Below are 24,841 nucleotides of genomic sequence, written 5' to 3'. Positions count from 1 at the left end.
GCAGGGATATGGGACACAGGGACACGGGGACATGTGGACACAAGGAGGCAGGGGGACAGGGACATGGGTAATGCTGCGACAGAGGGAAATGAGAGATGGGGATGTGGGGACACAGGGTCACAGGAATATGGGGTGATGGGGAGCACTGTCCTTGGGCAGGGGGACATGGGGACATGGGGACATGGGGAGTTCTGGGACACACAGCACTGGGATCACTGGGGGCTGAGTCCTTGTGCATGAGGACACACAGAGTACTTGTCCTGGGATGTGGTGACACATGGGGTGCTGGGGCACTGGTCCTGGGGTGCGGGGACATGTGGGACACTGAGGGGACAGCCCCCAGCTGGGGGGGACAGACCCCAGGGACATGTGGGGTCCCACATCACGTGGAGGACACAGAGCCCCTGGCTTGGCAGGACCCTGACACGGGGACATGGGCACAAAGCTGAGCAGTGGCATTCAGCGGGGCCACCTGGAATCGTGAGGGGTCCCCAACCAGCCCCTGCCTGTCCCCCTGTCCCTTTGTCCCCCTCCCAACCCTCTCCCATCCCCTTCATCTCTCACTTCTCGTTCTGATCTGGTTTTGCTCTGTGGTTCCTGCAGAGCTCGTGGCTCTCCCCACTGCTCCATTCGTCCCCTTCTTTCTCTTCCCATGACATTTCTGGGGTTGGCTGCACGTGTCCTGGTCCCCGTGGTGTGTGACGATGCACAAGGCTGGGCTGGGGATGTGTCACCGGCTCTGTTATTCCTCCTCTTAGCCAGGAAAATGGACCGGAGGTCACCCAGCGCCCACTTCGGTGACAAGAAGGGGACAGAGCAGGGTGGCCCCATCTACATCAAGCTGTGTGACACCGGCTTGTCAGCCTGACCCCGGCGATGGATCCTGGGGATGCCTGGTCCTGGCCACGTGTCACCGGGCTGGGAGCCAGCTGCCACCTTCCTGTCCCATATATGGGGCACAAACAGCTCCATCTTCCCGCCGTGCTTCTCACCCGTCTGCCTCCAGCTGCCTCTTGCCTGCTTCCTCCTGCCCATGGTGTGGCTGCGGCTGGAAATCTCTCCCCGCCTCGATGGTGTGCCCAGGATGCTCGGCGGCGGTGACAACTGGCGGTCGCTTCGTGCTCCAGTCTGACACCGCAGGACTGTGGGCAGGACGCTGGTGTGACGTGGTGGAGACAGAAGGAGGGTGCCAGCAGGGAAGGCACCGGTGACGCTCCCGGCGTGTCACCAGCCCCGTGCCGTTTGTGCAGACCCGGCTGGCACAGCGGCCACTCCGCAGAGATGTTCCGGCTGCTGCTGTCACCTGGTTCTGCTGCTGCCTGTGTCACCCTCCTGCTCGGCTGTGCCTGGCTCGGCTCTGCCACCCAACCCTCCCCAGGTAAGTGCCTTGGTGGGTCTGGGGGTGATGGGGTAGGGCAGGGGCACCTCGCTGGGACACCCCAATATCACGTCCCGTGACACCTGGAGGCGATGGGTGCGTGTTACGGGGAGAGTTCGGGGCCCCGCTCTGCTGCCTTCCCTCAGTGTCTACATTGAGAATCCGAGTGAAGACCTGAAACCCAGCCAGCATTTCCCCTTTTGGCAGCAAAATTCAGATTACTGCTCGTGTAACCTGAATTTTCCATCCTCTGCATGGGGAGAGGGGGCAGAGGTTGTGGGAAACCTGTGGGATGTAACCGAAGCCCCCCGGGGTAGGGTGTTCTGGGGACCATTGGAATAGAAATTCCGGAGCTGGGGCTGACATGTAGAGCCTGTCTGGCTTTTATTTTTGAGCAAGACAGAAAAGGGATTTGATCCTGAGTTGTTTATCTGGTGTCCGGGGACCTTCCTGTTCTTCGTTTTTGTTCTTCACACGCAGCAGAAAGTCCCCGACCGCAGGAAGATGAGGAGATGTCTCCTGGCTGAGCTGGGGGGACAGCTGGGACTATCCCAGCCCCGTGCTGCTGCGGGTTTCCCGGCTGCCCTCCTGACCCCGTTGTGCTGGGCTGGGTAGGACAAGGAATGTCAGCAGCACAAGGGATGTGGGAGCAGAGCCCTGGGCTCAGAGCAGGGCACCCAGCTGGGCTGGCACCGCTGTGGTGGTGGCTGGCACAGGATGTGGCACAGCTCGGCAGGGCGAGGGCAGCAGGGTGTCAGGGGCTCCCCTGCCGTGGGACAGGGAGATGCCACCTCCTGTGTTTGCTGGTGGCTCTGCAGGGAGGGGTGACAGCTCAGCGGTCCCGAGTGGGCAGGGTCAGCGGGAGCGGGCTCTGGGTTGAGCCTCGTGCCTCGTGTCCCCGCAGTGCCTGTCCGAGGGCGAGCCCTGCTCCGCCTCACGCCCCAGGAGAAGAACCAGTGCTCCGAGGCCTCCGAGGAAGATTTCCTCAACGGCACCCTCAGCACCCGCCTGCTCCCTGCCCTCTACTCCGTGGTCCTGCTCGTGGGGCTGCCAGCCAACGCTCTGGCCTGCTGGGTCCTGGCCACCAACTTCAGGAGATGCTCCTGCGCCCTCTTCCTGCTCAACCTGGCCGCGGCTGACCTGCTCTTTGTCCTCCTGCTGCCCTTCAAGATCGCCTACCACCTCCTGGGCAACCACTGGCTCTTTGGGGACTACCTGTGCCGCACCATGGTGGCCTTCTTCTACGGGAACATGTACAGCTCCATCCTCTTCCTCACCTGCATCGGCCTGGAGCGCTACATCTCCGTGGCACACCCGTTCCTGTGGAAGGGCTCCAGCTGGACAAGCGGCAAGGTGGGCATCTGTGTGGGCATCTGGCTGCTGGTGGGGCTGGGCATGAGCCCTCTGCTTCTGCACTCGCACACACACAATATCTCGAGCCTGAACATCACGACGTGCCACGACGTGCTGGGAAAGGAAACCCAAAAGTTCTTTGGCTACTATTTCCTGTCCCTGGTGGGGCTGGGCTTTGGGCTGCCCTTCGTGCTCATGGCCATCTCCTACAGCTGCATCCTGGCGCGGCTGCTGGCCAAGGGAGGGAGCCATGGGCAGGTGGTGCGTCTCCTGGCCCTGGTCCTCCTGGTCTTCATCCTCTGCTTCACGCCCAGCAACGTGCTGCTCTTCATCCACCACCTGCTGGAGCCCACAGGGTGCAACAACGGCACCTACGTCTCCTACGCCCTGGCCCTGGTGCTCAGCGCCTGCAACAACTGCTTCGATCCCTTCATCTACTTCTATGTCTCCCGGGATTTTCGGGGCTGGGTCCAGGATGCTGGAGGCCGCTGCCTGCGGGGGCTCGAGGCCTCGTCGGGGAGGTCCACGGAGAAGACGGCCCTGCCGCTGAGGTCCAGCGGGCAGAGCCAGGGCTGCCAGGCTGCATCCCCCTGAGACACAGAGCCTGAAGCGTGCCCACCATGAAGGGCTGGCAATAGACTTGGGCAGAAAATCCCACCTGGATCTGAGGTTCACGAGGATTTTGCCTCAGTTTTGCTCCTCTGATGACACCAGTGCGCTCCAATCCCTTGTGTCCCCCAGCTGGCTGCCTGGCACCCTGATTCCCCCACCTGCCAGAGCCTGGCACCCCTCGCCACCCCTCCTGCAGTGGCCAAGCCCTCCAGGGTACAAATAAACCTTTATTTCTCCCTGCTGGTGGCAGGAGTATGTACAAACATCCTCACCGAGGAGGGGCCACCCTCCATCGCCAGGACCACGCTCCAGGCACACACGGCCAGCCCTGCTCCTGCTGCTCCCCTTTTCCCCCCAGAATATGCCATGGTGGATGCGAAAAGGGAAGGGGGGATGGCTCGGGTGTCCTTGCCCTGCGGGCCCGGTGCTGGAGAGGGCACACGCTGTGTTCCCCCGTGCTGGTGGGCACCCCATGCCCCCTGCCTGGCACGGCGCCGTGCTGCCCAAGCACGCAGGCACCACATTCTTGCTTTTCTTGCGTCCCTCTGTGCTGGGCTCGATGGCAGATGTGCCACCCACGAGCAAGAGCACATGTGGCAACAGCCCCAGCCCTCCCACGAGGGGGTACCCCGGCCCAACATCCTGGTCCCCACTTGTCCCTTTGGTTCCCAATCCCAGCCTGGCTCCGGGATGAGGAGGAGGAGGAGGAGGGTGAGGGTTCCATGATGTGGGAGTGTGGGGTACCCATCATCGCTGCCACCGGGCACGACTTGACCCCCAGGTCGGTGGCCACCCCTTCGGCACAGCGGGTCACGTCACCGGCTCGCCTGGCCCCGAGGGTTGGCCATCGCTCTTCCTGAGGATGACGCTACTGAGCTCCTGGATGAGTTTGTCACTGATGGGTGAGGGAGGCTGCAAGCTCCTCTTCCTGGGCAGCTCCAGGGAGGTCTCTGCCGTGGGACTGCTCCCCGGTGTGGCTGCCTGCTCCCAGTCCCTGCCCAGCACCAGGGAAGGCTCCATGTTCCTCTCCAGAGAGGACGTTTTGGTGGGTCTGAGCCCCGGGCTTGGAGCTTTGTTGCTCTCCAGGTTCAAGCCCCTTTCGAGGGACATGGCTTTGGTGACAGAGGGACCCGTCACCCTGTGGGCCGGGCTGGCGGGCAGCGAGGAGCGCAGGGCGGTGGCTGGGGGCTGCTCGGGGAACGGGGATGGCTTCTTGGACCTGTCCACGGGGGGCACAGCCACCAGCTCTGCCAGCAGCCCCTGCCCCAGGTCCAGCGCCGCCAGCTCGGGGAAGTTCCCCACCTCCTCGTAGACGGGATCAGCGTCTGCCTCCTTCTCCTGCTGCTCCTCCAGGGAATCCTGGTGGATCTTCATGGGCTGGGGAGGGCAGGGGGTCAGGGTGAGGGATACTGTCCACACAGCTCAGCTGTACCCCTCCATCCCCCCTCACCCAGCCCTCCCTGTGCTGCCCGGGGGTCCTTGTCCCTCACCGTGGCGCCGATACCTGCAGGGGACCCACCCTCCACCAGGTGCCTGGGCTCAGGCACTGCTGACCTTTCTTCCCCATTGCTGAGGAAGGGGGAGTGTTTTGGTCCCTGCCTGGGCATGGTCCATGCCACCAGCCCAGCACCCCCTGGCAGAGGGTTCTGGGGTGGCACGGGCAGGTGGGTGCCATGCAGAACACAAAGCCAGGTGAGATGAGGTCCAGCCAGGACTTTGTGGAAATAACCTGGTGACAAGGCACACTTGAACCCGTTCCCTCACATTTCATCCGCTGATCCCCTACGGGCACCATGTGCCCAGCGGGAGAGGCTCTGGGAACTGGTCTGGACTGGTGTGGTCCTGTTTGCCCACACTGGGACCATGCATGGACCCACATCCCCAGGTAGAGAACACGCAGAGCAGCGGGCACCCCCTCGTCGGCCACACAACGTGGGCACATCTCCGAGTGCCCGTGGGGTGCTGCAGTGAGCCCTGGCACAGCGCAAAGCCAGCAGCGGATGCTCCACGCGTGCAGGTACTTACAAAGAACATGGACAAAGTCCTTCGCGTGTGCAGGCGGCGCTAGAAACAGAGGAGACGGACAGGGGTGAGCACGGAGAGCGTGGAGCAGGGCCACGGGGGCCTGGGCAGGCAGGGGAGGGGCAGGGGGGTGCAGGAGCCAGCAGGCACAGAGAGCTGGACATGGACATGGGCACGGACATGGGCACGAGCATGGCACACAGCACACACAGCACACACAGCACACACATCAATGCACCAGCCTCTCCAGCCCTGGGGTGGGCACAGGGTCTTGGGATGGGTACAAGGAGCACCCGTGGGCAGGGGGAACGGCAGGGGCTTTACCAGGGTCTGGTTGGCAGAGAGCATGGTGGCATCAGTGCTGTCCCCGTGCAGGGGCACCAGCGGCATCGTCCCGAATTTCTGCTTGGCGAGGTCGGAGGAGGAGCGTCGGCGCAGCACCACGGGGCGCAGGTCGTCGTGCTGTGCACAGGGACAGGGTGGGGACGGGGGTCATGCCCTGCCAGCCTTGCCCCAGCCCTGCCCGGCTAGGTGGCACAACCAGCCTGCACCCACCTGAGCCTTGAGGATGCTGGTGGTCCAGTCCCACAGCTCAGCCTGCCCCGAGCACACCAGGTACCTGCAGAGGAAACAGCGGAGAAGCTGCCAGGCAGTGGGGACAGTGGGGGCCATGTCCCCTTGTCACCTTGCCTGTGAGCCTGGGGCTCTCAGGTTCATCTACACCCCATAGGGCTGCACCTCTGGAAATCTCTGCATGCCCAAATTGCTGCTTTAGGGCAAGGTGAGAGCTTTTTAGGCACCCAGCATCACCCAGGGGGGCTGGTGTGGGTGGGGAGGGAGGCAGGGAGGCTGTGTGCCAGGGACACGGGTGGCCCCTGGAGCCCGGCTGCCACCTTGTGCCAGGGACAGTGTGGCCCCACCCCTCTGCCTCTCAAGTGTCCCAGCTCTGCCCTGACCCCCAGGCCCTGTAGCACTGCCCCTGTCCCAGTCCCGCTGAGATTTGGGACAGATCTCGACCTCCCGCAGCCCCAGGACAGCAGGGGGAAGGTACTCACAGCTGCTGCTTGTCCAGGGTCAGTGTGAAACCCCACCTGGAAAGGAACACAAGGCTGTGGGGCAGCGCTGCCAAGCTCAGACACAGCCTGGGGACTGTGGGGCAGTGGGGCAGGGGCTGAGCTCGCCCTGTGGACACAGGCTTTGGGTCCAGGTGGAGCCTGGTGTGCTGCAGCAGCCGGGTTTGGGTGCCAGGAGCAGGGATTGAGGGATTCCTGCCCCAGTGTCACAGCTGGGAAGGTCCCACTTACTGAGCTGGTGGCTTCAGCTTCTTCCTAATGCCCATGTAAACCTTGGCTGCGTCCAGGGGCCACTCACGCTCTGGCTTGGCACTCTGGGAAAGGAGATCCAGCAGGTCAGCCCGGCTTGGTGCCAGCCTCCCTGCCAGGAGGACAGCCAGGACTGTGCCACTGCTGTCCCCAGGCTCCTCCTCCCTGCCTCTCCTCCCACCCTCGGGGCTCGGGTCCATCCCACAGCATCCCCCGGGTACCCTCTTCTCCTTGAGCAGCAGCAGCCTCTGGTCCCGGATGACGAAGTAACGCTCCTGGAACTTGTTCCCCAGCAGCTTGGGGGGCTCCTCGCGGCATTTCAGCAGCCCACACTTGGGGGTCTCACGCTTGGCACCTGCCCCGTGTGGGGAGATGAGGGTCAGGGGGGCTGGCAGGGTGGGATTGCAGGGGGATCCCACTCTGGGTCCTGGGGCTGTGCCCCTGATGGCCGCAGGGCGGTGAGCAGGGCAAGGGGAAGTTCAGGCAGAGCTGTCCCCCTCTGGGGACATCCCGAGGGGCTGGGTCCCTTTGTGCTCGCCTTACCCGTGAAGAGACAGCTGCCCTCACCAATGGGCACCTTCCTCACCAGCAGGTACGCGGCGCTGGGCTCCGGGAGCTTGCACCACTGCAAAGCCTGCTCCAGCACCTTCTCCTTGGGGTGCAGGGGCCGCTCTGGGGACACAGGGACACTCACCACTGTGTCCCCTTCCCTGTGCCAGTTCCTGTCCCCCCTGCCACCACCAGAAAGCCACCCCCCCGTACCCCACACCTCCCCCTCAGCAGCCTGGCTGTGCCAGGAGCATCCCCCCGGGCCATCCCGCTGTGCTCACCCAGCTCCCCATTCTCCAGCGCCTCGAAGATCAGCCAGATGTCCAGGCTGGCGGCCACGTTGCGCATCTCCAGCACCTGGTTGGTCAGTTCCTCTGCTGTCATCGAGGGGGACACCTGGGGCCGGACACACGGGGAGCTGCGGTGGGTGGTGCGGGATGGGTCCCAGGGACGCCGGGAGGCTGCGTCCCTCCTCACTCCTGCTGGCACAGCCCTGCTTTGGGACTCACCTTCAGGGTGACGCAGCAGTCGGGCACCTTCTGCTCCAGGTAAACCTCGATGATGAGGTCCCCTGCCTGAGAGAGCTGCGGGGACAGTGGGTGGCGTTGGTGCAATGCTGGTGTGGGTGCTGAGCACATCCCATCTTCCCAGGGGCTGGAGGTGGTGTCCCGGGAAGCTGGGGCTGCTTCTCCCCTGGGCAGGAGCCTCAAGGTGATGGGCACAGGGGAGATAAGAGGGGGAAGGTCCTTTCCCAAATGTGGACATGGGACAGTGAGGACTCGGGGTGGGCAGCTGGGAGTGTCCTCATCCTCCAGCCAGTCCCCCCAGCCCAGGGGTCCCTGATGTGGTGGGGGCCAGCAAGCACAGCCCCAGTACCTGGGTGTCCTTCCAGGTGGTGATCAGGCTGTTCTCCAGATCCATCTGGGATACCTGATCCTCATCAATCTGCCAGAGGAAGGGTGTACAGGGTCAGCGGGGAGCGGGATACGGCTTGAGGACACAGGGCTGGGATGGAGGGATGCAGGGGGAGGCAGAGGGGGGCAGCGTGGGGGCATCCAAGAGGGTCTGGATCAGACCCAGCGTGGAGGGGGCTGCAGGCCCCTGCTCACATTGAAGATGCTGACGTAGTTGTCGATGAGATCTTCCATCACCTTGACCTCGTGCTCCCCTTTGCCGTCGGTCTGGAAGAGGCTGGGCGCGAAGAGCAGCGACAGGTTCTTGGTGCTCATCTGGTTGAGGTCTGCGCATTTCTGCACCCTGGCACGAGGAGCACAGAGGTGAGGGGCTGATCCCACTCAGGGTGGGGTTTCAGCCCCAGCTGCCCTCCTCTGCCTCATAGAAACTCCCCTGAGAAACAGCCCGGAGGTCCCCAGCCCCCCAGCAGTGGGAACTTCAAACTGGGCAGCTCCTGTTTTGAGAACTTCCCGCTGCCATCAAACCAGACAACAGCGCTACCTCAAACTCCGACTCAGGGATGGGAATCGAGTGTTTTCTGTCTTTTTGGGGCATTGGGTGACATTTACATCCTACAGGGTGGTGTCCCCTAGTCCCAAACCTCCTGCCACTCCCCCTTGCTGCAGGATGACTTTGAGAATGTTCAAGGCATCCCAGACATGTTCCAGCACCAGCTGTGGGGCTGGGGGAGGAGGGCACAGGCATGGGGCCCTCCCTGTCTCTTAGGGATAGGAGCCAGCATTCCCTGGGCAGCGGGGAGACCCCACAATGCTGGCTGGACCAGGGACCCTGCGGGGAGGTCCCCACTGACCGGTAGAGGTGCCCGATGAGCGCAGCCAGAGTCTTGTGGTTGAGGCGAGGCAGGCGATGGATGAGCTCCTTGTACCGCTCCAAGCGCTGCGGCTTCGAGGGGATTTCTGGAGAGAGGAAAACCAGATCCCAGATCTGCCTGAACCCAGCAGATCCAGAGGTGACACGGCACCAAGGCTGGCACCAGGATCCCATCCGGAGGGACACTGGCCCCAGTGAACCCAGTGTGGAGCAGGGCTGGGTGAAGGAGGTACCTGCGGCCTCCTTCCACTGCGGGTGCAGCTCCAGGGTGAAGATGGGATCTTCCAGCTCCCGGAAGAACCTTTTCAGCACATCAGTGACGTCCTCGATGAAGTTGTCGCTGATGCGCAGCTTGACGTTGCGGGCATCCCGCCGGAACTCCTCCATCAGTACCTTGATCCGGGACTTGGCGCCGTTCTTGCGGTAAATCCCCTCGTGCCGCAGCCCTGGGACAGGGACATGGGGTCAGAGGGGCCCGGTCCTGCTCAGAGAATCCCTCATGGAGCCGGTGGCCCCGGAGTGGTGCCTCCTGCCGGGATCCATCGGCCATCCCGAGGTGTCGGAGAGTGCTGGGGCGTGCTGGGCTCACCGTACTGGGTGATGAAGGCGATGCAGGAGTCCACGATGATGGGGATGTCCCCCCGGCTCAGCTGCTGGTCCCTCAGAGCATTTCCCCGGCCCCCTGCCGACGCCTGGATGTCACCGTACCACGCTGCCGAGTCCGCCCGCGACAAGCCCTGCAGGTAAAACGTCCTGAGAACAACAAGGGCAGAAAAGAGGGAATGAGGGTGGTCACAGGTCCAGGTTATCCCCTCCTGCCTGTGACAGGGGGCGAGGACCAGCCAGGCTGAGCTGAGGGACACCCTGCCCCATCAAAACACCTCTGCAAGCCCCTCAGTCACAGCCCTGCTGTCCCAGTGACATCCCCACCATGGATTTGGAATCAGCATCGGCCCGTCCATAAGCGCCTTTGCCCTGGGCAGCATGCCGAGGTTGCTCGGCTCATTCCCCATCATTCCCATGGCCAGGACTCACCTCCCCATCTCCACCAGGACCAGCAGCTCCTTCTTCTCTGGGGTGTCTGTGGCAGGAACCAGACCTGCATTGGGGCGAGAAGCTGAGGGGTCAGAGGCACGCACGGCCACCCCACAGTGCCTGTCCCGGGCTGTGACACGGCACTCACTGAGCTCCTGCAGCCGCCGCAGGTTGATGCTGTCCTCGGCCCCGTCCTCCTCGGCAGGGCAGATGAAGAGGTGGCCCTTCTGCAGGATGAAGAAGGCCTGCTGCCAGCGCTCGGGGTTCAGCATGCACTTGTAGCGCAGCTGGCCCGCGCGCTGGAACTCGTAGCCCAGCAGACAGTGGCAGCTCACGGGGGTGAACCACTGTGGGATGGAACAGGAGACGAGCGGGGTGAAGACAGGGCTCCACCCCCGAGGGCTGGCCCCCACGAGGATGGGGGCAGGTCACCAGGGAGCATCGGAGCCCCTGGAAAGGGAGGAGGGTGAAGAGAACGGGGAGCTGGGAGGGATCACACAGGGACAGAGCCTGGGGACACACCATGTGTCCAGCGCTGGGGCTGGCTCACCTTGCCGATGGCGCTGGCCCAGGCTTGCAGCGTTTCGGGCCCATCCGTTCCCAGCTGCTGCACTTTTTCCCCAGTGAGGAAGAGCTCGAGGGTGAAGCGAAACCTGCAGAGGACGAACCAGCCCGTGAGGGTGACCCTGCCCCTGCCCCCAGAGCCAGAGCAGCCACTGCACCAAGCAGGGAGCCCAGCCCTGCTGTCTGTGTGCCCCAGGCCCTCTGGGCATGGCTGCGGGCACGGCTGGGGGTACCTTTCAGTGGGGCCGGGGCTGGTGAGCGCCTGGTGGGCTCTGCTGACCCCCAGGGAGATGAGATCCCCGCTGTCAATGTGGCCCAGGGGCTCAGTGCATTTCTCGGTCTCGAAGAAGAGCAGGGCTTTCTCCAGGGAGCACCACGTGCGCTGGAAGTCTGCGGGGGTGGGGGCTCAGTGGCACTGGGGTGGGCACCCCGCTGGCTGCCCTCCTGCACTGCCCACACTCACCCTCTTTGCTCTTCCTGGCCCCTGGGAGCTTCGTGGGGGCCGTGGCCCGGTACAGGTACCCGCTGTGTGTCACTGGCTGCGTGATCTCGTTGTAGACGCCCTCTGGACCCGGGTCCCGCGTGCGGGGGCTCCCTGTGGGACACAGCACTGAGAGGGGGTGGGATCAGGCACCCACCAAACTGTGGGTACCAGAGGGAGATCCCACCCATGCAGGTGTGGGCACTGGGGTGTGCAGGCACGGGGTTCCCCGAAAAGGGACTCCAGAGGAACCCCATGCCTTGCCCCCTCCTAAAACAGGGCGGGTCCCCCAGGGAGCCACGAGACCTGAGACCCTGACTGTCGCCAGCCTTGGGGCATGCTAGGAGGGGCAGGGCAAAGAGGAAGTTCCTCCACCACAGCCAGGTGGGGCTCAAGGGTCCTTGTTACCTGAAAGGTTCCTGGGCCTTTTGCTCTCTGGTCCCCACCAAAGGTCGGCCCCTGGGGCCACCTCGCTGGCAGCAGGATCAGCAGCCAGAGCAGCCTCCGAGGACGAGAAGAACTGCAGGATGGTCTTGAGCAGAGCTGGTCCTGCCACCGCGGTGCACAGTGCCTGGGGTGCAACAGGCGCCTTTAGGGACCACGTCCTGGCTCGTGGAGACCCCAGCTCACTCCCGGGGCTGCTCTGAGGCAGCCAAACCAGGGCACAACCTCCCAAAATGTGCCTGGCACAAGGGAGTGAGCACACACAGCCAGGCAGGAGGTGCTGGCACCTCAGACCACGAGCTCTGGGGTGGCTCCCAGCACCTCGAGGTGTCCCCTACCTGGAGCACCTCCTCCTGAGTGGCGTAGAGGGGGTGGGGCAGGCGGTACCGTCCCTCTCGGTACTTGCGGGCGATGAAGTCCCGTCTCTGCTCGGCGCTGCTGTCCGGGGTGATGGCCTCGGTGGCGGGGAGCCGAGCGGCCCAGAACCGGTTGGCTCGGTCATTTCCCAGCATGATGAAGAGCTGTGGGAGAGTCCCATGGTCACGGTGAGCCCCAGGGCCAGCGGGAGGAGCAGGATTCCCGGTGTTCCTGCATCCTAAGAGAGGCCGTGGGGCTGCTGCCCTGGCAGAGGAGCAGCCTGGCCCCCGAGCACACCATGGCCTGCCCCCGAGTGCCTCACCTGCATGATTTCACTGCACCCCCGAGTGCCTCACCTGCATGATTTCACTGCACCCCCAAGTGCCTCACCTGCACGATTTCATTGGACCAAACGCTGGTGTCCAGCTTCAGGCTTTGCACCTTGGAAATGTTGGAGCCCAGGCTGCGGTGCTGCCCTGCAGGGAGCAGGAGAGTCAGCACCCCCCGATCCTGCTGGGGAACTGGCACCAAAGGTGTGCCCACACCCCAGCCAGCACCCTGCCTGCCCAGGCCGGCCTAGCCCACTCCCCCCAGGATACCCTTGTGCCCGCCAGGAGTTGTCCCACCTGCACACTGCTTGCAGATGACCACGCACAGGTTGATGGATGCCCAGTCGGGACTCAGAGCCCAGCAGTCGGCGCAGTATTTGTTGGCTTTGTTGGACCAGATCTTCTCTGCCACCTCGTAGTCATAGAGCATCTCAGCGATGGCCTCCTGCAGCGCTTCCATCCATTCCTGCTTCTCCCGCTCCGACTCCGCCACGAAGCTGGGAGCACCAGCACAGCCGCACCTCAGAGGACGGCAGCAACCAGCCCCCAGGCCCAGGTCCTGGCCGCTCCTCCCTCCTCATCCCCCCCGGGCGCCGGGGTACCTGAACGTTTTGGAGGGGGTGATGAGCTCGAAGCTGCGGCTCTTGGCCTCGCGGATGGTGGAGCCGCGCATCTCGATGAAGCACACGGCGATGCCCATTTTGAAGAACTGCAGTTCAGAGTGACAGCGCGGTCGGTTCTGCTGCTCTGAACACAGCACCCCGCGCATGCCTGTGGTGGTGGGGCTGCAGCCACCCCCAGCACCGCACCCCTGCCACTCTCTCAGCCACCTCTCATCTGACATAAAGCACTCTGCAATTAAATTATGCCTTCAAATGAAAGGTAAGTTCTGCCCGCAACTCCCGAAATGTGGCTATCCAGGTCCCTTTCTTTTGGGGATCCGAGTCAGGGACACTCAGAAAACAAATATCAACCTGAGCCAACACCTCAGAGCTGATGCTGCGTGGTGCCCAGCAGGCAACCTGGAAATGAGGTGACGGAAATAAAAACAGGGGTGCTAAGAGTATTCAGCAGGAAGGGAGTGGAGCAGCAGCAGCGGGGGAGGTGGCAGTGCCCTGCTGTCACCGCGAGTCCCCCTCGCAGCAGGCTGTGTTTGCTGCTGATTCCGTGGCCATTGATCCAGCTGCCCTGGGATGGATTGGCATGTTTGGTGTGACCAAGAGCAAAATGCCTGGTGGACACGGTGATAATTTGGTGACAGTGAAGAGATTGGGAGGGGTGTCCACTCCTGGCACCCATCACTGCTGCCCTGGGAATGATCTCCAGCTTCCTGCTCTGCCATTCCCTTTTTCCTGCCCACCCTTTTCCTCCCTGCTCTCCCTTTGGCACCAGCTCTGGTTCAGCTCCCTCCATCCCTCTCATCCCATCCGGGCCCTGCTCTGGCCACGAACCTGCTCACTCTTGTACAGCCACATCTCAGGCAGGCTCAGGGCTGCGAAAACCTTGGACTTCTGGCCCTTCAGCTCCAGGGTTCCTGACTTCTGGCAGTGGGTGGTGTTGGCAGGCCGGGGCCGGGACCCCACCAGGCGCTGCTCCATCACCTTCTTCTGCAGCGTGGAGCACCACTCATTCCTCTGGGCTGGGGACCAGGCAGGAGGGAGTGGGGCTGAGCCCTTCCCAACAGCCCTGGCATGGAGCAGAGCACCCAGAAGGCAGGCAGGGGATGTTTTGGGGCTGGGGTGAGCGCAGTCTGTGGCTGGAGAATGGAGGCAGGGCTGGGTTCCTCGGGGCTGGTGGGCCCTGGCCCAGGTTTTCACTCACCCTCGTTCTCGGCGCGGAAGACAAAGATCCGATGGCTGGTGATGACCTGGAACTTGTTGTCCTTGGTGGAACGAGCCATCTCGATCACAGACAGCGGGATCACTCCCTTGGGATAGGGCTCCTGGAACGAGCCCCAGGCAGGGTTACCCCCTTTGCCCTTCCCATAGGGCACCTCCACAACCTGGCCCATCCTCCACATCCCCCGGGTGCTGCCTCACAGCACAGCCTGCGGGCACCAGCAGCCAGGTGGGAGCTGGGGATTCAGGAAGGGGTGGATCCATGGCTGGGACCCCATTTCCAGCAGGACCCCCCCTTTCCTGCTCCCTGTTGGCAGAGGGACCCTTGCTATCCTGGGCTCCCTATGGCTGAGGCTGTGGTGGGAGACTTCCAGGGCCACGGCTGCTCCACTCCAGCACTGCTGGCTCCTTCCAGAAGGCCAAGGGGAGGCAAAGGGGATGTGGCAGCTCCCCAGGTGGTGTCGAGGTGCAGCCTCCCCACCCTGCCCAGCCCTGCTCCTTGGTACCTTCTCACTGCTGAAGTACATCAGGTTCTTCCTGTCGAAACGGACGTAGCGCCTCTGGAAGACATAGTTCCTGTTGGGATGGCAGAAAAACAGTTGGGAAGGGGATGATTCCCCCTCACAGATCCCTCCTCGGCCCAGGCATGGCTGCACAGAGAGCCTTGCAGCACAGCTGGGGTACCCAAGGCGTTCCTCCTCCGAGGGGAGCACAGTGACCAGTGCAGCCACCTCACCAGCCTCGCCCAAGGGGGCTCTGCCTATGGGGGCTGCCCCATGCTTGGAAGTGCTCCAGGCCAGCTGCACGGGGCTTGGAGCAATCTGGGATAGTGGAAGGGGGTGGAATGAGATGACTTTAAGGTCCCTCCCACCCCACAGCCTGCTGTGATTCCACGCCTGCCCCACGTACCCCTGTGGGGACAGCTTGTCCAGCCAACCGCTGAGCATGGTGGGCCGGGGCTCGGACAGCGACGTGAAGCTGGCGTACGGGGAGATGGTGAGGTCATCCAGGACCTCGTCGGGGTACAGGTGGGCTGGCAGGCTGAACGGGGCGCCCTCGGCGCGCGGGGCCTCCACGGTGGAATATCCCTCGGTGTCGTTGTGGGCGATGCGCTCGATCAGCCGACTCCGGCTCTCCTCGTCCTCGCTCCGGCCCTCGCTGCTGCACTCGCTGCTCGTCCTATGGCAAAAGGGGCTGTGAGGGAGCTGGGCAGCGCAGCAGGGTCCTGGTCAATCCCACCCCATCTGTGCACAGCTCTTGGTCCCATCCTGACCTGCTTGGGGCACCCAGGGATGTGGGGGTTTGCATCTCCGTGAGCAGGGCGGGCTCAGTGCTCAGGAGCCCCCTGGCCACCAGCAGCCCAAGGCTCAGCCAGTCCTATGTGATGGCCCAAATGCTGGGGCTTCCCTGCTTTAGGGAATGTCACCACCACATGTCTCCAAACGCCTGGCATCACCTCCTTCCCCTCTTCACAGGCAGCAAAAGGAAGCCAGGCAGCTTCCCACTCCCATGTCCCACTCCCTGCTCCACACCCTCCCATCTGCCCCTCATCAGGGCTCTCAGCCTGACCTCTCCCTTTGCCTCTCCAGCATTCCCGGCACCGTGCAGCTCCTTCTGCCACGACACCTTTGTGCCTGCTCTCGTGTCCAGCCAAAATGTGGGGCTGGCGGGGCTCCTGCATCCATCTCCTTTCCTTGGGAAGTGATGCTAAACCCCCAGCCGGGCCTGCTGAGGCTCTCCACCCACAACAATAAAAGGAAATTATAAAAATAAACTGCCTGCCCCTTCCCATCAGCCCTCTCAGCCAGGCGTTTTTTTTTCCCCTGGAAAGGAAATGTGCTGGAAAATGTCTGACAGGCCCAGGAGCTCACAGGGGACCTGCCCAGGTGCAGCGGTGATGGGCAGGAAGACAGTGGTGGCAGCTGGGACAACCCAGCACCCACGGGAGAGCTTCCACGCCACATTCCACAGCGGAATCCAGTGCCAGGGGGAAGAGAAAGCTCCACGAAAAGCGACAGGGATGATCCAAGACCTGCCCCAGCTTCTGTCTGAGGAGCACCTGAGCAAACCAGGCACCTCCAGGGCACAGGGTGAGTGATGGGCGCAGGGTCATGAGGAATCTCCTGGCCACCCCTGCTGCAGCCACAGGAGCTGGGTGACATCAGGCAAAGCCAGCAGGAGCAAGGTGCAGAACCACGTGGGAAAGGAGGGGCAGCGCTGCGGGGATCCTCCTTGGAGATGGAGAGATTTTTGGAGAAGAAACCCACAGAATGTGAGGAACTGCCCCCAGTGCAAGTCCATGAGAAGCTTCAGGACCAGGAGGGGGACCCCAAACACCTCCCCTGATAAATTCTCCCAACACCTGTTTTTGGGCACTGCCTCATCCTAGGACAGGCCCTGGACAGGCACCTTCTGAGGCCATCAGACATCAGATGTCCGTGGTCCCCGTGGGACAGGAGCAAGCCCTAAATCTGCCTGGGAAGATGCTGGGCTGGAGCCATCCCAGCTTGGGGTCTGCTCCTGAGAAATGGGGTGGTGGATGGGGCTGAGGAGGGGATGGAGAGGGAAAAGACCTGGTTGGCTCCAGGAAAGACCAGAAATGGCCTTGGGTGGCTGCGAGGCTCAGAGCACAAGGAAAATTGCTGTTGAATTCACACAGCAGAGCCTTGGCAGGGTGACTCATCTGGCTGGAGTCCCAGCCTGGTCTCCAGATGCTTCAGGAGGGACTGGACAGGGAATGGTGTGGCTGGAGGACTCTGTGAGTCACAGGCAGACAGCGGCCCTGAGTGCCACAGCTGAGTGGGAGGCAGACCCACGGAATGGGTCAGGGCAAGAGGAAAACGGGAAAAAATCCATGACAGCCCCTTCCTGAGCCGTGACTTATGGTCAACGAAAGCACAAAGAACTGGAGCATCTGACAGGGACAAGCAAAGGCCACAGTGCCTGGTGAGTCTGACCCAGTCCCCTGAGCTCTGTGGGTGGCACGGCCACCGCTGTGCCCCCTCCCTGTCCTGCTGAGACCCATGGCTGGAGCAGGGCACCAGCGCTTCAGGGGGCTGAGCATCACCAGCGTGGAGGAAGGTGCTCAGACTCAGAGCAGGTCAATCCCACCCTACGCTCCTGCTGCACCCTCAGAGACCCAGCTCCCAGTTCTCAGGGAATTTTGCATTCCTCTTCCTCTTTGTGAGGATATTTTCTTGCTGGTGAGGCGGCTCTGCACACCCCTCACACTGACACTGCCCACACCCCAAGCCAGGGAGCGGCGTGGGGCAGACAGAGCTCCCCCAGAGCAGGGCAAGAGGAGCTCCCACAGCTAGGAAAAGGGGCAGAAGGGCCTCTCTGAAGTTTGGGACTGGGAATTGGTGGGCTGCAGAGGACGCCTGCTCATTCCCAGTGCCACAAGGATGAGGACTGGCTGTGCTGGAGAAACACCAGCGCTGCAGGGGAGGATCAGGAGGTCACACAGAGGGAGCAAGGCTGGGGCCAGGGCTGGCCTGCAGCCCCTCAGCAGCTGAGCAGGATCCCACAGCTCTGCTCCAGGGAATCGTGGTGGGACCAGTGGGGCTGGGTGTGGGAGGAAAGCGCTGGAGCAGCTGCATGGAGTTTGTGAGCACAGTGCAAAAGGTCTTTGGAGACTTTTCTGTCTCCTGTTCCACTCTCCACAGCCTGAACACATTAGTGCTTATGCCAGGAGGAAAAACCAGGGAGCTGCTGCCCCTGGCACTGCTGATGGTCACATCCTGCTCTTCTCAGCAAGGCCAGGCTGCAAAATCCCACAGCTGCAAGTGCCCGGCCAATTCCCTTGGGATGCTCAGGATTCCAGCTCCCTGGAAGCCTCTGGATGCAGGCTGTGACCCACAGGTCAGCGCCCAGCTCCTCTCTGAGCTGATTCGGAGGCTCCGCAGGAGATCGCAGCATTTCTGTTTACAGAACTCCTGTTCCCAGGGATCTGCAGCTCCCCAGCCGTGGCTGTGACCTGTGCCACTGTTCAGGTGCCACACACCCGGAGCAGGACGGGGACTGGACCCACACTGGGGCAGAAAGGTGAGGCCAGAAAGGCTGGGCATGCAATGGCCAGCAAGGCCGGGCATGCACTGGCCAGCAAGGCCACGGCCAGATCTGAAGGCCACAGAGCTGCAGCTCACCTCCTCCTCTCTAAGCAACACAGGAAAAGGAACCCTCCCCATCCGAAATGGGAAGAGCAGCTTTCCTTCCTCTTTCTGAGATGCTATCAGGAGTTATGGAAAGTACATTTCAAAAGTGTTTTAAAGGTGCCCCTCACCATTTCACTGTCCAGTACAGAGGGACTGAGCAGCAGATGCTGATCTGATGCCGCTGGAGCCTTCAGGGATTGCACAACCGCTCATCTGGAGCTTGGAGCCATCGAATTTCTGAGTAATCCCCATCCCCCTTGGTGTTTCCCTGGTCCCAGAGGCAAAATCCAGGCTCCTCTGGGTGTACAGGTGCCCAGTGCCGCTGGTGCTGCCCCAGCTGTGCACCCAGGACATCTCTTGCCAAGCACTGTCCCCCCTAGGGCCACCCAGCAGCACAGCCCCGTCTCATCTCTGAACCCACCAGCTTTTCTAGAGACTGCTGACCCCATCCCAGACACTCCTGATCAGCTCGGCAGTGAGGAATAAACCCCATCCCCTCTCAGGCTGTCCCCAGGGGTGTCCCCTGTCCCCTGACGCCCAGCCCAGCCCCTGTGACCCAGAGGAGCTGACCCCTACCTGCAGCCTTCTCTCTCCAGCTCCAGCTCGGACACGGCCTCGTAGCTCTGCTCGGAGGAGATGCCAACACCCTGGGAAGAGAGAAGGGTCACATCTCCTGTCCCCTGGGCCCTGTCCCATCCCAGACCCCCTCAGCCTGCCTGGCCCATGGCACAGGGGCACAGAATCACAGAATCTCCTGAGCTGGAAGGGACACATCGAGTCCAGGCCCTGCACAGACACCCCAACAATACCCCCCGGGCATCCCTGGCAGTGCTGTCCAAACGCTCCTGGAGCTCTGGCAGCCTCGGGGCCGTGCCCATTCCCTGGGGAGCCTGGGCAGTGCCCGGCACCCTCTGGGGGAAGAGCCTTCCCCAGGCACTGCTGGGCACCGTGACCTCACTCTCTGCAGCTCTTGGCTTTGCAGCCGCTGGGATGCAGAGCGACAGCAGGGGACAGCCACCACCCCCAGAGTGTCCCCTCACCTTTGGCTCCCGGGGTGGGGCCACATGGCTGAAGATGGTCTCGCTGTAGGGGCTGACGGGCGGGTCATTCACCTCTGTGAGTAGAGACGGGGGAGGGAAAGGCATCAGTGGTGCCTGCGGGGAGGGAGAGAGCAGCCAGGGCCCCCCGAGGCCACCACAGTGCACCCCAACACTCAGGGCACCCGACACAGTGACACCTGTGGGCTTGGGCTCTGCCTGGAAGGGGCCAGCCCGGTCCGTGGGCGAGGCAGGAGCAGGGGCAGGAGCGGAGGAAAGGCAGGGTGTGTGGGTGAGCCCCTCTCCCCCTTCCTCGGGGACACTGGAGGTCCCTGATGTGCCCCGGGGGCTCTCACCTGGCTTGCCGGTGGGTCTCTGCGGGATGGGGGGCAGGGCCCCGCCGGGCCAGCCGGGACTGCGGGAAAACACGAGAGGGGTTACTGAGGCGGACTGGGGGTCTGTGGTGTCCCACCTGGCTGGGCAGGGACTGCTGGACGCTGCTCCCGAGCCCGGCTTTGTCCCCTGGAATGTGCAGCATCCCCTCCCTGCTCCCAGCGGCCTCCCCGCTCTCTTCTCTTCCCAACCCTGGGACTGCCGGGCTGTGTTTTTGGGGCTGCGGAGCATTTCCCATCCCAGCTTTTCCTCCACTCTGCCATCTCCCACCTCGTTCCCAGCAGGAGCCAGCCCCAGAACCCTCACTCAGCCACCCCTAATCATGCTGGGGACCCCCAGCCCTGCTGCCAGAGGGGCACAGAAAGGGCAGCAGCCTCTCCCTGCATCCAGAAGGAGCCACCGGGGGGCCCAGGGCCATCCCGTCATCTCAGAGGGATCCCAGCTGCCGTATCCAGAGCTCGGGGAAGGCACGGGGAGGGCGGTGAAAGGGGCTCGTCAGCACCTGGAGGCAGCCAGGGCCAGGCTCTGGGGTAGGTCCCGGGGCTGGGGGGGCTCTCTGGATCCTCATCTGTGCCTGCTCTGCCCCCACTTCGCTCCCAGGGGTGAGGGAGAGCATCGGCTTACTCAGGCTTGTCCTGCGGCTGGCTCTGCTCCTGCGGGGACAGAGCCGGGGGCTGGGGGACAGCCTCGCCCCGGGGCCCATCCTCCCCTGCCGGCTCCTCCGCGGGGGCTGGCGGGCACTCGAGTCCTTCGTAGATGACGTTGGACACCATCTCCAGGCGGGCCTGCCCCGAGCCCGGCTGCGCGGCTGCCCGGGGGCACGGCGAGGGCCCTCTCCGGGCTGGGGCGGGCAGGGCAGGGCTGGGCGCAGCGGGACCCTCCGGGGCACTGCCAGGGCTGGGCTCAGCTGCCGGGCCCCTGTGCCTGTGCCGAGGGGGGACACACGGGACGGACGGGGGGCACTTCTCCGATGCCTCCAGGGTTTGTCCATGACTCGGGGACGGCCGCGTCTCCTCCCGAGCGCTGTCCCGCCCTCTCAGCCGGGACGCTATCGCACCCATGGCAGCCGCTGCCCCTGGATTAGCCTGGGCTCCGGGCTCCGGGCTCTCCGAATCCGTGGAGCTCTCCCCTGGCACGAACCCTTCTAGTACCACAAAGGCTGCTGGTGCCCTGTCGCTGCCCGGGCAGTGTGCTGGCACCGTGGAGCGTGCCGGGGGCACGGGCACTGATCCCTGCTCTGGCTTTGAGCGAGGGAAAACCGTCCTCGGCTTGGGAACCGGCTTCACGGCGGGAGGAGCAGGGTCCTTCTCTCCAGGCGGTGCCTGGCTGGGCACGGTGACACGCGGCTGCGTCCCAAAGGCGTCACTAGTCCCTCCTGGCTCTGCTCTCATGGCATCCTTGCCCTCCTGGGGGGCATCCAGGGCCTCCGTGCGTCGGGAATGGGTGTCTCCTGCTGCAGGTCTCCCCCGGGATTGGCTCAGCATCCGTGTCTGCTGCGCCAGGTTGAGGATCCTCTTGCGGTGCCCGGTGGCGGTGATGCCGATCTGCTGCAGGTGGTGGCTGTCCAGCGAGGTGGCATCTCCGGCCACGTGGTAGCCGTGCTGCTTGAAGACATCCTGGTACCTCTCCAGGTGGATGGTGGCCAGCCAGTCTGCAATATCCGAGTCAGGGCCGCACGGGGAGCTCATGGCCCTGCGGTGCCTCTGCGACGGATGCTCAGCCCATCATCTGTGCGAGGAGGGGAGAGAGGGGCTGAGGAGGCGGCAGGAAGGGAAACGGGGTGGGTTCAGCTGCCCTGAAGTGCACGGATCCCGCGGGTGGGAGCGCGGGATGTCCCAGAGGTGCCCTCGCCTCGCTGTTGTCCCCACAGCCGCTCACCTCCCAGCTCCAGGAGCCGGCATCCTGTTTTTCCTCAGCCTCAGCCTCTCCGCTGCTCCCCGGGGCTGCCGCAGCCGGATCCTGGCCCGGCTTTGTCGGCGGGGCCGTGAGCCGAGCCCGGGCAGGAACTGAGCGTGCGGGGGCTCACGGGGGAGCGGGCGGCCGGGCAGATGCCGAGCGCTGGGACATGCCGGGCTCCGCGGGGCCGGCCGGCCGGGCCAGAGGCGGCGCAGCCGCGGGGGTGTCCCGGGCAGATAACGGGGGGAGCAGCGGGGCCCCTCCCAGGGGATGAGCTCCCGTGCCGGCCAGCTCGGGGAGGGCTCAGCGGCCGGAAGGGCCAGACCATAATCTCTCTCTCTCACTGCTGGTGAGGGCATGGGAGAGGTCAGCATGACTCACGGGCAGGCAGAGGGGGGACAGCCTCCCACCCAGCCAGCCAGCCAGCCCCGGCCGGGCCGGACCCCCCACTGCCAGCACCGCACATGGGCACAGGGGCACGGCCAGGCTCGTGGGCCACCAGGGACCCTCAGGCCAGCGCAGCCGCGGGGCAGAGCCTGCTGAGGGCCTTTTTCCCATAAATCACGCAGCTCCGCACTAAACCATCTGTGCTGACTCTGCTGCCACCGGCTCTTTTTCCAGTTCCTCCATTTCCCTCTATTGTTCGGCGCAGGCTTCCTTCCTGCTGCCTGCACGCTCCCACGCATCCCCTGCCCCCTCCCGCAGGAGCCGCGTCCCAAACCCGGCCGGGGACAGCGGGATTGAGTCCCCATGCCCAGCACGGGCATGTCCGTGCTTCCCCAGCCCCGCCTGCCCAGGCGAGGGGTGCGTGGGTGCCGTGGGGGAGTGCCCTGGGAGGCTGCGGTGTCCCCGCGAGCACGTGGGGGACGCTGTCAGCGAGGAGGAGGGACAGTCACAGCAGGGGCTGGGACATGGGGAGCAGGGCAGAGGGACAGGGCGGCTGCCAGGCTGATGTAGGACCCACGCAAAGGGCAGGGCAGGGCAGGGCAGGGCAGGGCAGGGCAGGGCAGGGCAGCGGTGCCCCACAGCACTGTGGGCTGGGTGTTCGGGCCCCAGGGTTAAAGGGCTGTGCCCACTTCTGCCCAGCAGCTGGCGCCGAAATGGGGCAATTTCCCCCTTTCTCACGCCTGTGTCACCCTGAGGGATCTGCGGCCGGCTTCGCCCTCTGCCTGCCCCGCCTGGGGCTTCTCCAGTGAGGAGAAGGCTCCTGAGACCTCCCCATTCCTGGGCGGGTGGCTCTGAGGTCGTGCCGGGCACCGTGTTGTGGTGTGGCACCGTGGGGCGGTCCAGCCGTGCCCATGGGCAGTGGCACTTCACGGGCATCATCTCTGTGCCTACAAACCCATGCCCATCTGGCACAGTGACCATGGACTGTCCCACTCCTGCCCCTTTCCCACCGTCCCCAAACCTGTCCCGTCCATCCCCTGCCACCCTCGCGGTGTTCCCTCACCTCTGGCGGTCCGCAGCCCCCCGGGGCCGGCTCCGGCAGAGCAGCACGGTGGCAGCGCCGCGTGGGCTCCGGGGCCACCCCGCTCTGGGCTCCAGGGTGATGCCAAGGCAGTCCCGTGCAGGAACTGCTGCGGGCCCCGCAGCATCCAGCCTGCGCCTCCCACTGCCGGTCCCTCCTCCAGGCCAACCCTCTGGTCCCCATCCCTGTCCCACCCTCTGTCCTGTTCCTTCCCAGGCGTGACGCTGTCCCGGCTGTGCTGTGTCCTGTCCCTCAGCCAGGCTCTGCCTTCCTCCCCCTCACCCCTCACCCCTCACCCTCCTTCTCCTGCCTTCCCAGCTCCCCACCGTGAGCTCGGACCCTCACTGCCGCTGGGGATCAGGCTTCCCCGAGACCCACGCTCCGAGGATCTTCTGCTGAGGGAGATGTTTGAAGGGTTCCTTTGGGTCTCTCCACTGGCTGGAGGCAAAAGGAGACATTCCCAGTATCCACCATGGCACGGGACTGGTTGGGGTGCAGGAGCTGGGGCTGAGTTGGGGAAAACAGGCTGAAATATTCATGCTGCTGAGGGGGCTTGGGAGGGCTGGCACTGGGGTCGGATGGGTGAAATTTTGGGGACACCAAAACCTTTGTGCTGCGGGGATGTGGGAATGCAGCGCCTCATCCCAATTCTGGTGCCCCGTGGGCAGGGGGATGTGGAGGGAGCTGAGGGGCAGGATGACAGCAGGGGCTGGAGAGGAAAGGGGACATCCAGAGGGATTCTCTCCTGCAAGGAGCCTGAGCTTTCCCCACGGACTGCCCCAGCTGCTTTTAGTGCAACACTTCTTGCAAGAGCCCCAGCAGGGCTGGTGGTTGGCCCGGCTCAGCTGTTACTCAACCTCGAGGGTGCCAAAGGCTGATATCTCGCTCCTGATGCTGTGGCCGATAACCTCTCCCTGCCCAGAGCTGAGGACACCCTTGCTCCAACCCAGGCAGGTCCTTCCCCACCCCAACAGTGCCATCGTGGGGGTGCTGTGGGGGGGCCAACCTGTACAAAGCTCTGTGTGGGGTTCAGTGGGATAAGGCAGGTTCTCCTCACCACAGGCTGCTCCTGCAAAGCAGAAGCAGAATTCAGCACGTGTCTGGCAAGGTTTTACCTTCTTCCCCTTTCCCCACCAGCTGCTCTAGTGGGGAGTGACACATCCCCCGGGCTGGGAACAGCATGGGTGGCCCCATGGACCCCCTTGTGGGTGGGGTGTGGAGACAGGGTGCACAGGGATCCTCAGGGTGTGCAGGGACCCTGTGGCCCTGCAGGGCAGACCGTGCCATCGCTCTGCCTCTTAGAGGAAGCTGTTTGGCACTGCTCTTCCTGGGAAGGCTGCTGAGGTCTGTGGTGACAGAGCACAAATGATGTGTCACCACCTCCGTCCTGCTGCGCTGCAGGTGTTGCACAGTGAAGCGCAGTCGAGCGCCCTGCAGCATCTCCACAGACACAATCCCAGGCAGGGCCAGGCTGGAAGGATCCACAGTGGCTCCTCTGGTCCAAACTCCCTGCTCAGACAGAGCATGGGGCACAGGATTGTGTCCAGAGGCTTCTGGAACATCCCCAGCGAGGGACACTGCACAGCCTCTCTGCACAATCTGCTCGGGGCCGGGCCCTGCCCAGGGCAGCAGTTCTGCCTCCTGGGCGGGGGAATTGCTGCGCTCAGGCCCTGCCCGGTGCTCTGGTGCCGCTGCTGGGCCCCGGAGCAGAGCCCGGGCCCTGCCCTGAGCCCTCCCTGCAGCCAGGGACACCCAGGGCTGAGGGCCCCTCTCAGCTGGGGCTCCTCTCGAGGCTGAGCAGCCCCGGCTCCCTCAGCCTGTGCT

General features: G+C 63.8%; 2 protein-coding genes across 6 annotated transcripts; one reads left to right on the top strand and one right to left on the bottom strand.

Moving 5' to 3' along the window:
• Window positions 1-694: 694 nt before the first annotated feature.
• LOC121663194 (proteinase-activated receptor 3-like) lies at window positions 695-3,579 on the top strand. The gene is made up of 2 exons (XM_042025215.1): window positions 695-1,378; window positions 2,283-3,579. The coding sequence occupies exons 1-2, from the start codon at window positions 1,282-1,284 to the stop codon at window positions 3,323-3,325; spliced, it is 1,140 nt and encodes a 379-aa protein (XP_041881149.1). The 5' UTR covers window positions 695-1,281; the 3' UTR covers window positions 3,326-3,579.
• ARAP3 (ArfGAP with RhoGAP domain, ankyrin repeat and PH domain 3) lies at window positions 3,553-23,154 on the bottom strand. 5 transcript variants are annotated; one of them, XM_042025095.1, is made up of 34 exons: window positions 23,000-23,152; window positions 20,278-21,381; window positions 19,617-19,675; window positions 19,264-19,337; window positions 18,800-18,870; window positions 14,979-15,248; window positions 14,576-14,645; window positions 14,053-14,173; window positions 13,683-13,870; window positions 12,834-12,940; window positions 12,529-12,728; window positions 12,293-12,378; window positions 11,884-12,066; window positions 11,510-11,672; window positions 11,084-11,215; window positions 10,854-11,010; window positions 10,607-10,709; window positions 10,205-10,403; window positions 10,057-10,120; window positions 9,611-9,774; window positions 9,255-9,467; window positions 9,002-9,107; window positions 8,346-8,493; window positions 8,113-8,181; window positions 7,746-7,820; window positions 7,518-7,632; window positions 7,231-7,359; window positions 6,909-7,042; window positions 6,670-6,752; window positions 6,421-6,456; window positions 5,921-5,984; window positions 5,690-5,827; window positions 5,369-5,407; window positions 3,553-4,720 (listed from the first exon to the last, which is right to left on the bottom strand). In XM_042025095.1, exons 2-34 carry the CDS (start codon window positions 21,339-21,341, stop codon window positions 4,154-4,156), a joined length of 5,391 nt encoding a protein of 1,796 aa, XP_041881029.1. In that variant the 5' UTR covers window positions 21,342-21,381; window positions 23,000-23,152; the 3' UTR covers window positions 3,553-4,153. The 5 variants fall into 5 exon arrangements, with proteins under 5 accessions (XP_041881029.1, XP_041881037.1, XP_041881057.1 ...); XM_042025103.1 differs by lacking the exon at window positions 23,000-23,152 and adding an exon at window positions 21,532-21,756; XM_042025123.1 differs by lacking the exon at window positions 5,369-5,407 and having other exon boundaries at window positions 23,000-23,153.
• Between the last annotated feature and the right edge of the window lie 1,687 nt (window positions 23,155-24,841).

This window comes from Corvus kubaryi, unplaced genomic scaffold (assembly GCF_017639235.1).
Source record: "Corvus kubaryi isolate FWS band 111438036 unplaced genomic scaffold, C.kubaryi_AGA036_p1.0 128, whole genome shotgun sequence".
NCBI lineage: Eukaryota > Metazoa > Chordata > Aves > Passeriformes > Corvidae > Corvus > Corvus kubaryi.
This window is presented reverse-complemented; position numbering and strand designations above follow the sequence as displayed.